General features: G+C 39.2%; 2 protein-coding genes across 5 annotated transcripts; both read left to right on the forward strand.

Annotated features, from left to right (window-relative positions):
- Window positions 1-403: 403 nt before the first annotated feature.
- Window positions 404-9121, forward strand: LOC105175519 (Transducin/WD40 repeat-like superfamily protein). Its single transcript, XM_088876138.1, has 18 exons — window positions 404-716; window positions 1315-1445; window positions 2175-2292; window positions 2588-2814; window positions 2892-2994; window positions 3092-3162; window positions 3979-4053; window positions 4137-4280; window positions 4393-4576; window positions 4673-5161; window positions 5993-6049; window positions 6128-6525; window positions 6859-6984; window positions 7297-7371; window positions 7463-7575; window positions 7796-7912; window positions 8030-8098; window positions 8726-9121. The coding sequence occupies exons 1-18, from the start codon at window positions 692-694 to the stop codon at window positions 8784-8786; spliced, it is 2583 nt and encodes an 860-aa protein (XP_088732264.1). The 5' UTR covers window positions 404-691; the 3' UTR covers window positions 8787-9121.
- A 1074-nt stretch (window positions 9122-10195) lies between these two features.
- On the forward strand, window positions 10196-14131 carry BRD4 (bromodomain 4). Of its 4 annotated transcripts, XM_011097979.3 has the most exons (6): window positions 10196-10333; window positions 10406-10568; window positions 11762-11811; window positions 12174-12251; window positions 12741-13341; window positions 13442-14131. In XM_011097979.3, exons 2-6 carry the CDS (start codon window positions 10407-10409, stop codon window positions 13985-13987), a joined length of 1437 nt encoding a protein of 478 aa, XP_011096281.1. In that variant the 5' UTR covers window positions 10196-10333; window position 10406; the 3' UTR covers window positions 13988-14131. The 4 variants fall into 4 exon arrangements, with proteins under 4 accessions (XP_011096281.1, XP_011096280.1, XP_088732265.1 ...); XM_011097978.3 differs by having other exon boundaries at window positions 10261-10568; XM_088876139.1 differs by lacking the exons at window positions 10196-10333; window positions 10406-10568 and adding an exon at window positions 10600-11191.
- The last annotated feature ends 754 nt before the right edge of the window (window positions 14132-14885 follow it).

Consider the following 14885-nt stretch of genomic DNA (forward strand, 5'->3'; position numbering starts at 1 on the left):
TTAATCTTAAAATTACCAATGGAAAAAATAAGAAAAAACAAAGAATCGAGGGCCATAAACATTGTTACATATTAGTGGTCGGAATGTCTCCACAAGTCAATACAAAGACACTCAAAAAACCCCATATAAATAAATAATTATTAATAAACAGAAAGAAAAACAAAACATAACTATAATATGAGTGGAAAAGATTTTCTTGACCTGATGATGTCGGGTAAAAATCCTTGTCAGCTCTGTAATTAAGAACCGTAGACTCCCTACACTGAACACAGTAAAAAGAACTTACCGCTGCGTATATATAGCAATGATGTCGGTCCATCTCTGCGGTAAAAACACGTCATCAGGGAGGGTAAATCCCAGGCGCGGCTGAGTATAAATAAAGTGAAAGTCGGAGGTTTTAATATTAATTTATATTTTTCTGCTTTCGCCATACTTTCTTTTCTTGAGGTCCACTATTGAAATCTCTCTGCTCTGCAATTCTTTTTTTTTCCGTTTTCTTTGTCTTCTCCTTTTTTCCGGTTACCGTTTGAGAAATCCATTCTTATCTTTTCTTGCTGGATTTTCTCTGCTGTACGTATAGTTGTTGGTATCTGTGTAGTTTGAACTTTGTATTTTGCGTGGGCGGTGGATTTGGTTATTGGCCGGGGGCCGACGACGGCGTGGTTGGGGTGCCGACGTTGGTTTGAGGAGAATGGCGAAGCGCGGATACAAACTGCGTATCCTCTCGATTGCTTGGTTTTATTTTTATGTATTTGTGTGTGTATGTGTGCCTAATGTGAATGTGCATGTCGGTGAGTTTGAATGCTTGGTCTTGGAATGTGTTTTAGGGTTTTATTTTGGATTTCAGTGATCTAAGATATTTCGGCATTAGTTTTCTTGAATTTAAGGGAATTGAGTAAGTGAGAAGAATTCAGAAATTGGCCAAGAAAGATTGTTATGGCGTCTTTCTTGGGACTATATCTTCATTAAGGCTTACTCGAATTGTAGAGGTGGTGTTGATTGTTATGGAATTCTGATTCGTGCTCTTGCTTTCTTGGAGTTTGAGTAAAAAGATTTCGTAATTTCTATGTGATAAATCTTATGTTTCTCAGATGTGGTGTGTTTTAAGTTTGCTGACTGGAAGCACGTTTTAAGATTGTTGTTGTTTGGGTTATTATGTCTAATCTTTATTTCAAATTTTATTTCTTGTTGGTTGGATCATCAGGAGCCTAGCGGATTATAATCCTTAAACTTACTTTTCAGATGTTTAGGTAATAACCTGCAGTTTTCTTTTTTTCTGTGGTAAATGTCTCTCCTTGATTGAGTGTAATTTAGAGGAATTTGTGGCACATGCTGGGAATGTAAACTGTTTGAGCTTTGGGAAAAAGAATTGCAGAGTGTTTATTACAGGTGGAGATGATCAGAAAGTAAATCTTTGGTCCGTTGGCAAGCCCACATCGCTGATGGTCAGTTAATTTGGCATTTATTTTCGCACATCACTTCGGATGTGAACCACGTGTTTCATGTCAATTTGCCCAATGAACATTGGAATGATGTACATCCATTCACCAAATGGCAGAATCATTTCTAAATAATTTTGAGAATCATTCTGGACTGCTGCGACTGCAACAAACAAGTGTTGGGCAAAATTTTATGATGTGTAAATTGGCAACACAACTTATGGAGTAAGAATTGATGGAAATCTTTGGATGATCACAAACATGCTCTTCTGAGTGCATACTCAAATAAAGCACTACCATGTTACCAAGAGAAAACTCTTTTTTTTGCGGGGTGGGGTGGGAGAGTTCCTTAATTAATGACGTGGCTAGTCTATTCTCAGTAAACCTTGTTTTATAAATTTCTTCTCGTTCGGTGTAGGTCTTCAGCTTCATTTAAATTCAAAGTCATTTTTTCAAAAGAGGCATAATTGTTTTTTCTCGCTTTCTAACAGTTACTTTAAGGAAACAACTTCAAAAGCACTTGCACAACTTAATTGCGGATGGCAAAATTCTGACCTCCATGAATTTGCATGTTGTCTGATGTCTTTGCTAACTCTAAATAATTAGGTGATATCTGCAAACTTGTATTTAAAGCTTGTGCTATTTCCTTTTGGGAATTACTGGTTAGGTCATCGGACTGTCTTTAGTTTGTGTCACATTAGACAACTGAAGGAAGTGACCTTCTGGTGATTGCAGAGCCTTTGTGGTCACACAAGTCCAGTAGAGTCTGCAGCTTTTGATTCAGCTGAGGTTTTAGTGGTAGCTGGATCTTCTTCTGGGGCCATAAAATTGTGGGATTTGGAAGAAACAAAAAGTAAGTTAATCTCTTTTCGTTATCCCCTCAACATTGTAGAGTAATGTCAGGGTCGATTATTTGCTTTTGAACATGACTCAGAAACAAGAGCTTGTTAAAATAAATTTTGATTACGAACCTTATATTTGCGTGTGATTTAGTTGAATATCCTATTCGCATCTATGAGATTGGAGTACTTTATGTAAAACGTTTTCTAGTGTGTTATTCTGTATATAGGCTCATTTGCTAAGTGCTATTCTTATTCAGCAATCAAACATGATATCGCTTCTGATCTAGTTAATGCTTTGACATGTAGTGGTTCGCACTCTTAGTGGACACAGATCCTACTGCACTGCTGTTGAATTCCACCCATTTGGCGAGTTTTTTGCATCTGGTTCCATGGACACTAATCTAAAGATATGGGATATTAGAAAAAAGGGGTGCATCCACACATATAAGGGCCACACTCGAGGGATAAGTACAATCAGATTCACTCCTGATGGCCGCTGGGTAGTCTCTGGTGGATTTGATAACGTCGTGAAGGTATTACTGCTAGGATTTGGTTAAAAAATGATATACAAAATTAATTTTTGTCTATCTTGAAATCAATTTCTGTCCAGGTGTGGGACCTGACAGCAGGAAAACTTCTGCATGATTTCAAGTTCCATGAAGGACATATTCGCTCCATAGAATTTCATCCACTTGAGTTTCTTTTAGCAACAGGTGTAATGCTGTATGCATATGGATTTACTACACCTGCCAATTGTTTGCTCTGTGCTTCTTGGTTTGCTAACTGTAGTACCATAAATCTGTTTTCCAGGTTCAGCAGATAAAACTGTGAAATTTTGGGATCTTGAGACATTTGAGATGATTGGATCTGCCAGGCGTGAGGTGTTTATTAAACTTATCTGTTGAATATAGTATTTGTCTCACTCAGATAATGTCAAAATCAGCCTGCAAGCAAGTCCTCTCGAACTAGAATGATAAAATGGAAAGAAAGGATTGGTACGAAATAAAATGATTTCTTGGAAGATAGTGACCAATTTTTTTGCACCATCAACAGGCTGTGATATCTTTACCAAGTTTTACAGCCTAGCACCTTTGCTTGGTTGAATATTTTGGTACAACCATCCCTGCTTTGGTTGAATATTTTTGGACAAGCTCAAACTAATCCATTATCTAAGCTTGAAGTTTCTATCAGTAAGATTCCAACATTGAAGCCCTTGTATATGGATAATTTGTCCTGTGGCTCATGCTTCCAAACTGATCAGGAAATGGACTGTGCAAAGTGAACATTTACATGCCAGTAGAATTATTACATGTCTTCAGATAGTCCATCTAAGTCCGGTAATTGGCTTGGGCATAGTTGAAGGTCGAAGCATCTGTTAATTGTCACTGTGAGACATAGCATCTATATTTTCTACTCCCCTTGCTTATTACAGGATCAATAATAATTTCCCATTTAGTGGTAATTTTTCTATGTTAAGTTTCTCATTACTCTTGAGCATTTAATAAATTTGGGGAAAAAATTCCCAATAAGTATATGAAAGAAATCAAAATCTGATCCTGTAAATAATTTGCTATGCATGTAAGTCAACCTCCCTCAGTCCTTTTCCTGTTATATATTTCTTTCACCGTATTTTTGTTTCTATCAAAGTTCCAAAGTATTGTATTAGGCCAAATTAATCTGTTTCTGTCTTACCTTAGGCTACAGGAGTCAGAGCAATTACCTTCCACCCAGATGGAAGAACCCTTTTCTGTGGTTTGGATGATACTTTAAAGGTCTTTTTTTTTGGATGCTCAGTTCTTTGTTTGCTGTTCTGTATAAAATACTGGCTCAGATGGTTATCTCTGTTACACTGTAGGTTTACTCGTGGGAGCCTGTAATTTGCCATGATTCAGTTGATATGGGATGGTCAACGCTTGGTGATCTTTGTATTCACGATGGAAAACTTTTGGGTGGTGCATATTATGAAAACTCTGTTGCAGTTTGGGTAGCAGATGTTTCGGTATTCATCCGTTCTTTATGATATTTTATCATCTTCAGTCTCCTGTTTGTTGTTTATTCTTGCATGCCAGTAATTTCATTCCTAGAATAATCAAGTGGCACTTCTGTGTTAGCTTATAGAGCCGTATGGAACAAGATTGGCGCCAGAGCAACATAGCCAGTCGGAGCAGAAATGTGACACTGAGGAAAGGCTTATGGAGAAAGAAGAAAGCCATGTAAAGTTAAAGTTAAAGTCAGATCTGCGGTCTACGACGCCAGATAGTGATTCTAAGGAAATCAAAACAATATATGTTGACCGTAAAGTTTTATTGTGTGTTTATGTTTTTCCGTAATTTTTAGGCTGTTTCTAACTTCTTAACAAAAGGTTAATGTTTTAGCTTTCTGAAACTGCAGGTGTAAATTCTATCACTTCAAAGATAGTTGACCCTGTTGATGTTCCTAAAGTTGTACATCTATCTGACTCTAAGGAAATCAACGCTGTTGGAATTCAGAAGCGTGGTCCTGCGGCAAACTTGCCTGCAAAATCTAATGCGTCAGCTGTTAATAGATCTCTCATTATGCCCAGCATTGTACCTCGTGATGGTCCTGATGGAAAAGATTCAGTTGGGTCTAGAAGGGAGTCCATTGCCTCGGGTAAGGTCAGCAGCGGTATTTCTGCTAAGCCGCCTCATACACGGAGGCTATCAAGCGGTCGATTTGATATGGAAAGAATGTCAGTATCCCTTGAATCTGTGCCTTTGCCCAGTAAAAAGGATTCAAAAGTTCGCAATAGGCTTGTTGCTGATGAAAATGCGAATGAGTCCTCTGAGGAGAAACAACAATCAAATATCAACACTGCTGCAGAAAAGATTGATAGAACTTCACCGCCAGCAACAGCACCAAGTATGGGAAGTTGTTAAATTTCTCTCTCTAAAAGCTCCTGATTGTGTTTCTTTACACTGTTATCATTGTGTTATTGTAGCACATACCGGTTGATACCACTCTGTATTTATAGTTTGGTGTGTGCATTTATGTGTATCTGGCTTTCTCTAGAAACTTCACAGCCTTGTATCCTATTTAGGTTACAAAAAGCGAACTCTCCCCACCTGCGTAGGCCTTTACCATAGTCACAATGAATTATAAGTTGGACTCATTTAGGACTTTACCATATTCACATAAACTCATTATTATTAACAAGCTAAACATAAACTCATTTAGGCCTTTACCATGTTCACATAAGATGGACTTCACAATGAATTATAATGAGGAAATGGCAAGAGGTTACCTACTCCTGTGCAATCTACTTTGACTATAATCTATACTCAAGGTTGTTAATGTGGTGATAAATCTGGATTCTGGTTTGAAGCTCTTTCCTGTATCTAGTGCCTATCGTGAATTAATGTATTGGGAAGAGTGAAACAAGTGCTCCGCATATAGTCGTGGTGCTCCCTGCTATATTCTGAAATTTGAACTCTTTAATTTCATGCCATGTTGTCTCACATAGTTTCTGCTGGCAATTTGCTTCCTGACAAGCTTTTCCGGAGATGTATGATTATTAATTACCCTAAATGCATCTTTCTGGTCTTTACAATCTAGGAGGTTTAGTTTTGTATTTCTTTATTATGCTTATTGTTCTGTCAATTCTTGGTACTCCTTATTCATGTGTGACAGAATGTTGTTGATACCTACTTTGTGATTTTTAGTCCCACATTAACATCATTTTGATTATTCCAGGTGATCAGATCCTCAATTCCAGTAAAGGGGTGAATTCTGTTAAAGTTGTCAATGGAGGTTGCTATTAACATTATTATCTAGACATAAACAAGAAATGCATAATCTGTACTTATACCTGTGCGTTGATACTGGCAGTGGCAGTTGTGCGTGGAAGGACGCGAAGTTTGGTTGAGAGGTTTGAAAGAAAGGAAAAATTTGATGTGGATGAAATCAGGCCAAACAAGGATTCTGGTGTGCCTGCTGAGCCCGTTGAAAACCCCCTGTCTCAGGTAGAACCAAGCTCTGGCGTGCCTGCTCAGCCTGTTTCAACACCCCCGCCCCAGGTAGAACTAAGATCACCTGCTCAGCCTGTTGCAACACCCCCGCCTCAGGTAGAATTGAGCTCTGGCGTGCCTGCTCAGCCTGTTGCAACACCCCCGTTTCAGGCGGAACTAAGATCTGGTGTGCCTGCTCAGCCTGTTGCAACACCCCCGTCTCAGTTAGAACTAAGCTCTGGTGTACCTGCTCAGCCTGTAAAAATATGTCGGTCTCAGGTAGAATTATGCTTTTCTGGCATTTCATCTTTTATATTGCATCTTGCATCTGGTGTCACAACTTCTCTGGGCCTTCTCCAAAATTCCAAATTGAATTGCTGTGGTTCATGAAATTTTGATTCGACGTCACAGATTGCTTTGAGCTGGCTTTGGATACTAATAGTACAACCAACGAGGGATTTCATACCTTTCTAGTTAATTTATATATAACCTTTGATCAATCAGATCTGTGCTGTATACTTCAGCATGTAAATAGTACTTGCCTACGCTCCTATGCCTTTTTTTTAATTATCTTTTTAATAAATATTAAACCAGCAAGTTTGCTGACTGCAGAATAGTGGGCAGCAAATTGCTTTGACGGAGCGGTCAACTTTGGATGATAATAATGTCATTGAGAATGTAATGCAGAATCATGATGTGCTATTGAGTACATTTCGGTCCCGGCTGACAAAGTTACAGGTAAGCTTTCAGGAGGTGGTTAAATAATATTAAGTGAGAAACAATTGCTTGTTGCCTGTAATTTTTTCATATGATGAAGTCGTGAAATTTTTTTGGTGGGCTTAGATGAGCTGACAATTTGATGAATTTAATTTTTTATATTATAGGGCGTATTGCTTAACTACAGGATTTGTTTGGCTTATACAATTGTTTTTTGATTGGTTAACTTCAATACCCTTCTGGAGTTGTATCTGTCCTGGTTCCAATTGTTTTTAAGTTCTTTTTTGGGCCTGAAGTTATCTGATGGTGCAAATTATGTTTACCATGGTGCAGGTGGTACGGCACTTCTGGGAAAGGAATGATGTTAAGGGTGCCATAAATGCTGTGAGGAAACTGCCTGACCATTCTGTGGGTATTTCTTGCTGCAATGCATTATATTTAAACCTTGTAACTGTTGTAACTGCACAATTTTTGTTAAAAGAGTATTTCACCGCTGCAGGTACAGGCAGATGTAGTTGGTGTTCTCATCGAAAGGATGGAGGTTATAACGTTGGACCTGTTTTCTTGCTTGCTTCCTGTGCTTTTGGGATTATTGGACAGCAAAGTAGAAAGGTAACGGATTCTGCAGTGTATGTGAAAACATACAGTTCTCAAATCTGTAAATCCGAAGCTTTTAGAAAATAAACTTCCAAGTGGTTTCGAAGTCAAACGATGTTGTCTGGTGGAGCTACCAGCATCATTCTGTTTGTTGAATAGTGTTGAGTCAATGGGGAAGCTCATCTTTTGCTGTGTGATGTGTCCTGATTTGGTAGAAAATCTTCTTTTTCCGTAGGCATGCCAGCATTTCTTTGGAGATGCTTCTGAAGCTGGTAGCAGGTTTCGGTACAGTAGTTCGTTCAACAGTCTCAGCACCTCGAGCAGTTGGGGTTGATCTTCATGCAGAGGAGAGGTAGTCCTTCTGATGTGAATTTGTCTCATCTTCCCCTCATGCCATGTTTTTATTTGCTATCCAAATAGGCCCAAGTTCCATTAGTTTCTGATACAATTGATTTTTTTCTGCTGGCAGACTTGAATCCTGCAAACAATGCTTTGCCCATCTCCAGAATGTACAGAAAATGCTTCCAGAACTTGTGAAGTGAGTACGAGTATCTGCTCTTGAACTTCTGCACTCTGCATTCCCCTGAGTTAATTTAATGGGTTTCCAGGTTATCAGTAACCTTGATTATTCTAACAGAGAGCATAATAACACCGGAAGTTCACTTTTCCCTTGCTGTGCTGTTATTCTGTAAAAGTAGCTGATGGTGGTGTCACGAATTTTCTCCATTTTAGGGGTTGCCACTTGCCCAGTGGTCATAATATTTTCGAGTCATTAATTGCTAGCTGCACTTCTGCTAGTTTCTGTTGACATATACTATGTGTGAATATGATATCATAAATCATTATGTTTCACTAGTTAATTATGCTTAGTGCAAAAAGAAACAGGGCATACGAACCACCTATAACTATATAGAAGTTCATTGATACTCAACTTTTAGTTACTCTTGGGAGATATGGATAGAAAAATCCTCTGACGCTTGTGCACCTGGAATCCATTTGCATTTTCGACTTGCCTTCATTATGTTTACAGTTGTGAGTTTGTTTGCTGCCTGTCAGTAAGTTTGCAAATTATTCCCGGAAAGGCAAGAACATCATCGTCAGCATCATGGTTTTCTTCCCACTGATTTAGCTCCACTTATGTATTGTAATTATGTTGCTGGTGTAGGAGGGGAGGTGTTGTAGCAAGATATTCACAGCAGCTCAATCTGGTTCTCCGACAAACATAGCTTACTACATGCAGATGACGAAGTAAAGAGAACTACCTAGCTACTCACAAATTGACAAGAATTTTACAGGAGATATTATTGGTCTCTCGGCCCGGGCATGTAGCAATTTTTCTCTTGCTGACACGGCCTCCAGTCTGTGCTTTCGGAGCTAACCCGAGTTCAATGCAGCATCGGCCCCTGTTCGGATAGAGACGGTGTCGATAGGCTTGTGCAGCATTTTCCGTGTAATTATGTGCAGTCATTATATAATGTGGTTGGAAATATAAAGACGCACATCCTTGTGTTAAATGAAATGATGATTTATATATATATATATATATATTTGTTAACACTTACCTAGGAAAAATTCAAAAACGACCCTTACTTCTGAGGCAGCTTCTTCCATCCATGTCTTTTCTATTGCATATTTGTCTGTCTCACATGTCAATTCAAAATTTGAAAGTATGTATTGAACTAATAATCTTGTGTGTTTTGCTATCAATAACAGGTTGTACGGAAAGCTTGAAGCTCTCACCATCTGTGTAAAAGAGTGTGGTAGATAGAAAGGTTGGAGAGTGATTTTATGAACTTCATTCTCTCCTTGTAGAATTCTTTGCCCTCTTTCACCGAGGAGGAAAGAATAATCTTGCAAGGCGAGCAGAGATCTAAATTTCCATTACATTCCTAAGTTTGCATTGTTGCAGTCTGAGAGACTGCTGGAGAAAAGAAAATTTAATCTTGATCCAAAGAACATGTCTTGTGATTGGTCGCTAACATAGAACGAACTAACTAACGTGTATTAGTTTTTGTTAAGAAAAGAGAGAGGAGATTTACGTGATTTTAGAAAATCACAAGGAAACATTCGTCCACGACATGCCAAAACAAAGCTCTATTAAAAAAAATTAAAATTGGCGAATTAGTCCCCATACCCTTCTTTTGTTGTCCAAACAAATTTTAGAGAGAGACATATGAGGTAAGCCATATATATATACATACATACATATGTGTGTAAATGTTAATTATATATATATATATATAATTTTGCGCAGTTTTGGTATTTAGAAATGTGCAAGTAAATGGGTTTTGGTCTTGTGTAGGTCTCTACAATCCCGTTTTTAGTTATCCACCACCAATACCATCACAATTCCTCTCTCTCTCTCTCTCCCCCTTATTTTCCTCTCCCTCTCTTCTTTCTTTCATAGATTCTTCTTCTCCTCTTTCCTCCTCCTTTCCCTACCCATCATCATTTTCTCTCATAACTAACAATTAAAAATTAACCCTCCCACCCCATACACACACTGACAAAAAGAAAATCCCACCAAACAGAAAAAAAAGACAAAAGAAAGCAAGTAAAAAGTTTAAAGTTCTATTCCGAAACCGCCTTCTTTCAATTCGGAAAACCATCCTTCTGTCTCGCTAAACCACGCTTTTTTCTTTGTTTTCCGTGTCGGAGAATTCCTTCTTTCCGTCGGTGGGGAGCGTCGGGTTCACGCTCACGGGGTGAATGGACGTTGTTGAGAGAGAGTCGGTTGGCGGAAATTCGAAAGTTTCTGAAAGCGCTTCTTTTGGTTCGTGAATTTTCCTTTTTTTTTTTTTTTACTCCATCAACTTTTACTAGTGGCCGTACACGTGGAGGGCAGGATGGGGGCGGAGGCCGCGGTGTTGGGCCCCAAGACGGGTTGGGGCACGTGGGAGGAGCTTATCCTTGGAGGCGCTGTTTTGAGGCACGGCACTCGAGACTGGAACGTCGTCGCTTCGGAGCTTCAAGCCCGTACCCTTTATCCCCATTCTTTCACCCCCGAGGTCCACATCTTGTAATTCTCTTTTTATTTATTATTATTATTATTTTTTACCATTTTGCATTTCTCATTTTCCTCTCATCTGCATTTTTCTGCATGCATGTATGTATGTATGTATGTAAGTAAAGTAGTACAATGTGGAATGTGTGGTACGTACGTGCCCTTTCGGCAGCAGGAGTCTTTGTCTGCCCTGTTTAGGAAATTTCCGAAATTGACATATTCAAACATAAAAATATTATTTCAATATTTGCTCCAACTTAGGTTGACCTGGAGGAATATAAATACTGTAGGCTTAGTGGTTGTAAAAGTTGGCCACTGTCTTTGTCAAATTTTTTGTGGGGATGCAACTTTTATCATGTGGCAAGAAAAATATTCTGATAAAAAAGATGGATTTTCTCGATTAATAAATGGGCCATGACGGTCTACGTACTTTGAGGTATGATGACATTAATGAGTGGAAAGGGGACCATTTGCTGCCTAGTTTTTGCATTATTAATTGGATTGCGGACGAGACACATGTACTTTGGACAAGAGGTGGCCAAGAGGGGCTGTGCCAATGTTCTTGTGGTTGTTAAGGTCCAGTGGTGGGGTTGGCCATGTAAAAATCAGCTTCTTACATTTTATAAGGTATATATTTAAGTACAGAGTAACAAATGTCGTGCTTTTTAAAAAAGAATTCCGCAGTTTTATACCTCAAGTGTGCTGGAAATGTAGGAAAGTTACGACAGATGTTTGGAACAATTGGATTCTTTGATGTATGCTACAGCCTAACAGGCTATTGGGTGAATTTAGCTAATATAACTGAAGAGGCTTGAAAAGGATTTCATAGCAGTGGCACGTTGTTAATCGATGTCCTAAGTTCGGGGGCCAAAATGAGTTCTGAACTTTTGGTGTTTCATATGCAATTGCGATAAAATTCTATTATCTTCAGGTTTGGTTGATATGCTGAATTCATTTGTGTTGGTCATCTTACACTGATGTCCGTGCTTACACTGTGTCAACCCACTGAAAGTTTGCATGTAAACCTGTGGTAGACTTGCAATGCCAATCCGGAAATGCAGTGTAATAGATCATGCACCTTCTTATGAGACCTATTTCTTGTAATAAAAACAAAAGGGAGAAGAATCAATGACATATTAACTATTTTTTCATGTGTTTTTAATTTCGAAAATGTAATTAACCTGGCTCTAAATTCAGGTTTGTAAAGCCAAGTATGAGGACTTGCTGAGGCGTTATTGTGGCTCCACGTGAGTTGACTAAACCTCTCATGATTGAACTTCATCTTTTGTGTGCTAACTAGAATCCAGTCAGCATTGCACGTTATGAAATTGAAGTTCTATTTGCTGGCATATTACAGACTTACAGTCGCTAAGCATCATGTTCAGATTTGATGTGTCCAATCTTCCATGCCTTTTGCTAGTGTATGTAGTGCAGACATTCATATCCCACCCACACCCCCTGTCTCTCTCTCACTTCCTTTCATTTGAAAAAAAAAATTAAGTTTCTTTAGAAGGCACCGCAAGTTAGGCTAATCACATTTGCTAATGTGAAGCATGTAAAGACAGTCTATACTATCTAACCTTATGCTACATTGTTCTGAATGCCTCAGGGCTTGGTTTGAAGAGCTGAGAAAACGACGAGTGGCAGAGCTAAAGAGAGAACTGGCAAGATCTGAAGATTCAATAGGGTTAGCACAAACATACATGCATTTTTATGTGCTCAATGAAACTACGTCCCCGTTTATCAGTACTTCTGGCAAAATTGATTGTTACATGCGCTAGCCATAAACATATAGAGCCATCTTGCCACAGAAGCAGCACAGCATCTGTACAAATCATGCTTTGCAAAATTGTGCCTGCTGCACTACCTTTGCTCGTGAATCCATGACTTGTACGGTTGAAAAGTGCTATTTGGACGTTGAGGCCTAGAATTCTAATAATGATGGACCCCTAAAATGTATTTGTTTCTTGATGCTTAAAAAGATAAAGGAGTAGGAGGTCCGTTTGAATATCTGAATGGTCTAACATAATTGCGGTCGTGCATGCCTTGCTTGTGGTAACTTTGATTGGCTACTTGGGTGCTGTCTAATAGAAGCTACTTCTCTTTTGTTTCCGTATAATTTATCTAGGAGTTACAGTTTTTCTCTTCAACAAATTTAACCTTGCTGCATTTGCAGGTCACTGGAGTCAAAAATTAAATCTCTGGAGGCAGAGAAACAAAGTTCCAATCATGCAGATTATGGTTCAAGCCAGACTGAATCACCTTTACCTGCATTAAACTCAGATGGCACCGAGTCCTCCGGCAAAGAGGTATCGAAGGATGAATACTCTGCTGGAAGCTTCACCAAAGACACCAGGACAAGGACAAGTTGGTTATGCGAACGCCATCCTCAAGAGATGGAGACAGATACAAAGCCTGATGTGTCAGTTTCTTCTGAGCAGGATAAAGATTTAAGCATCGGGAAGGTGGTTGGAGTGGGTTATGGGCAAGGAGTGACTATTAGGAAGAGACGAGGTCAGAGAAAGAGGAAGGATTGTAATCGGGCTGTTAAAGAAGCTAGTGTGGGTGAGAGCGACAACTTAGGTTCGTATAACATCACCTCTACTACACAGAAGGAAGCATCCACCACTGATTGTGCTCAGACAATTAGAGACTCTTGCATCAACAATCGCAATGGAGGTTCACACACTGTCAAGAGACACAACTTGATGGAGATATTCCAATCTGTTGCACGGAGCGAACCAGCAGCAGTCTTCAGACATCGGATGGACAGCCAGGTACGAGCACAATGGTTTACATTGGTGACCACAAAATGATTAGTAATAGTAGAAAAAATTGTTCTCCTATAGACTGAAGTATACTACTTGTCAACAACAGAAACGAGCGAGATACAGGAAGGTTATAAAGCAGCACCTGGATATTGGCACGATAAGATCAAGAATAATGGGGCAATCCATCAAATCAGCAAAAGAACTCTTCCGCGATCTGCTTTTGCTGGCAAACAATGCCCTAGTCTTTTACTCGAGACGAACACGAGAGTACAAATCAGCACTCTGTCTCAGGCAATTGGTCATGAAAGAGTACAAGCAGCAGTGCAGGGGTTCTTGCCAAGAAGCTACATCAGCATTTCTTCCATTTAATCCTCCGGTGAAGCCACGGAGCGCCCGCGCTCGCCCACGCCCCCGCCCTCCATCATGTAAAGAGAAGGTGGCGTCAGAGAAATTGTTGCCCAATGCTGAGAAAGTAGTTCCTCCCAGTAATCCCAAGACATCAGAAAAACCATGCACGGATAAAAATGTATCACTGAAATCCTTGTTGAAGCCTAAGAAAGGAATGAAGCGGCCGGGAAAAGGTAAACCTGAATTGGCTGATACACGACCCAAAACTTCTCCTGTAAAACAAAGAAAAAGAGTTAGAAAGTAATGCATTTTTATCAACATCGTCACCAACTCTGTGCATAAAAGCATGCTTGTATAAAAAGAATTCCCTAGGGTTCACACATTATGCGCCCTGTAGAGTTTACTGTCTATAATGCAACTTCCATGCAATTCTTGATATTCTAATAAAGTGACCATAAAAGCAGAAACCCACCCAGCTCTTCTCATTTCCATCATAATAATAATATGACGACTGGACTAAATTAATTTACTACAACATATGAATCGTAAGGGTATTTAATTCAATTCGCTGGAGAGTGTAGTGCATTTTGGATTATAGCTGCTATAAATAAATAAATAAATACGAGTGCAGTTGGTGACGTCTAACTTGTAAATCACTCCAAAGTCCAGACCTTCCCCAGCACACATGTCACTATTGCAGAGGGGAAAAAGCAACCCAATCAACTGATGAGAGACTTCAATGGAATCGACCAAATGTCAGTGCTCATATTCAAACCCTACTTTTTTAATTCGATTAAATCATTTTAGTACCCCAACCGCCGACGCTTCTACTGCATTCAATGTCCTAAGCCCAGACCCACACCTCAACAATTAATTTCAGTTGCAGTTGCTGCCTACATATTACAACTAAATAAGGCGAACCCCCACCCCCCCCCCCCCCAACCCCTATCCTACGGGACCAACCTCCATTCGGAGATATTTGGGCATGTATTTCATGTTCTTTAAGCCAAATAAGACTTAATTTCTACCAACCTGTCTTTTAAAAGCAATATACAAATTCTTTATTTGAATATCATTTTAGTGGCACACGCGACACAAAAATTGTGATATGAATTCAACATATATTATATATAATTGTCATAATTTTAAAACTAATGAAAGATGGTTCCACTCGAATAAATTAAGTGTAAGTTGTGTGTTTG

The sequence above is a fragment of the Sesamum indicum genome, linkage group LG12 (genome assembly GCF_026168435.1).
Source record: "Sesamum indicum cultivar Baizhima isolate 11 linkage group LG12, ASM2616843v1, whole genome shotgun sequence".
Lineage (NCBI taxonomy): Eukaryota > Viridiplantae > Streptophyta > Magnoliopsida > Lamiales > Pedaliaceae > Sesamum > Sesamum indicum.

Excerpts from the sequence above, each read along its gene's own strand:
- LOC105175519 (XM_088876138.1), top strand. The coding sequence starts at position 692 with ATGGCGAAGCGCGGATACAAACTGC. Across the intron at positions 2,293-2,587 it reads GGATTTGGAAGAAACAAAAA|TGGTTCGCACTCTTAGTGGA; the intron begins GTAAGTTAATCT and ends TTTGACATGTAG. Across the intron at positions 2,815-2,891 it reads GATTTGATAACGTCGTGAAG|GTGTGGGACCTGACAGCAGG; the intron begins GTATTACTGCTA and ends ATTTCTGTCCAG.
- BRD4 (XM_088876139.1), top strand. The coding sequence starts at position 11,003 with ATGATGACATTAATGAGTGGAAAGGGGACCATTTGCTGCCTAGTTTTT. Across the intron at positions 11,812-12,173 it reads AGGCGTTATTGTGGCTCCAC|GGCTTGGTTTGAAGAGCTGA; the intron begins GTGAGTTGACTA and ends TGAATGCCTCAG. Across the intron at positions 13,342-13,441 it reads GACATCGGATGGACAGCCAG|AAACGAGCGAGATACAGGAA; the intron begins GTACGAGCACAA and ends TGTCAACAACAG.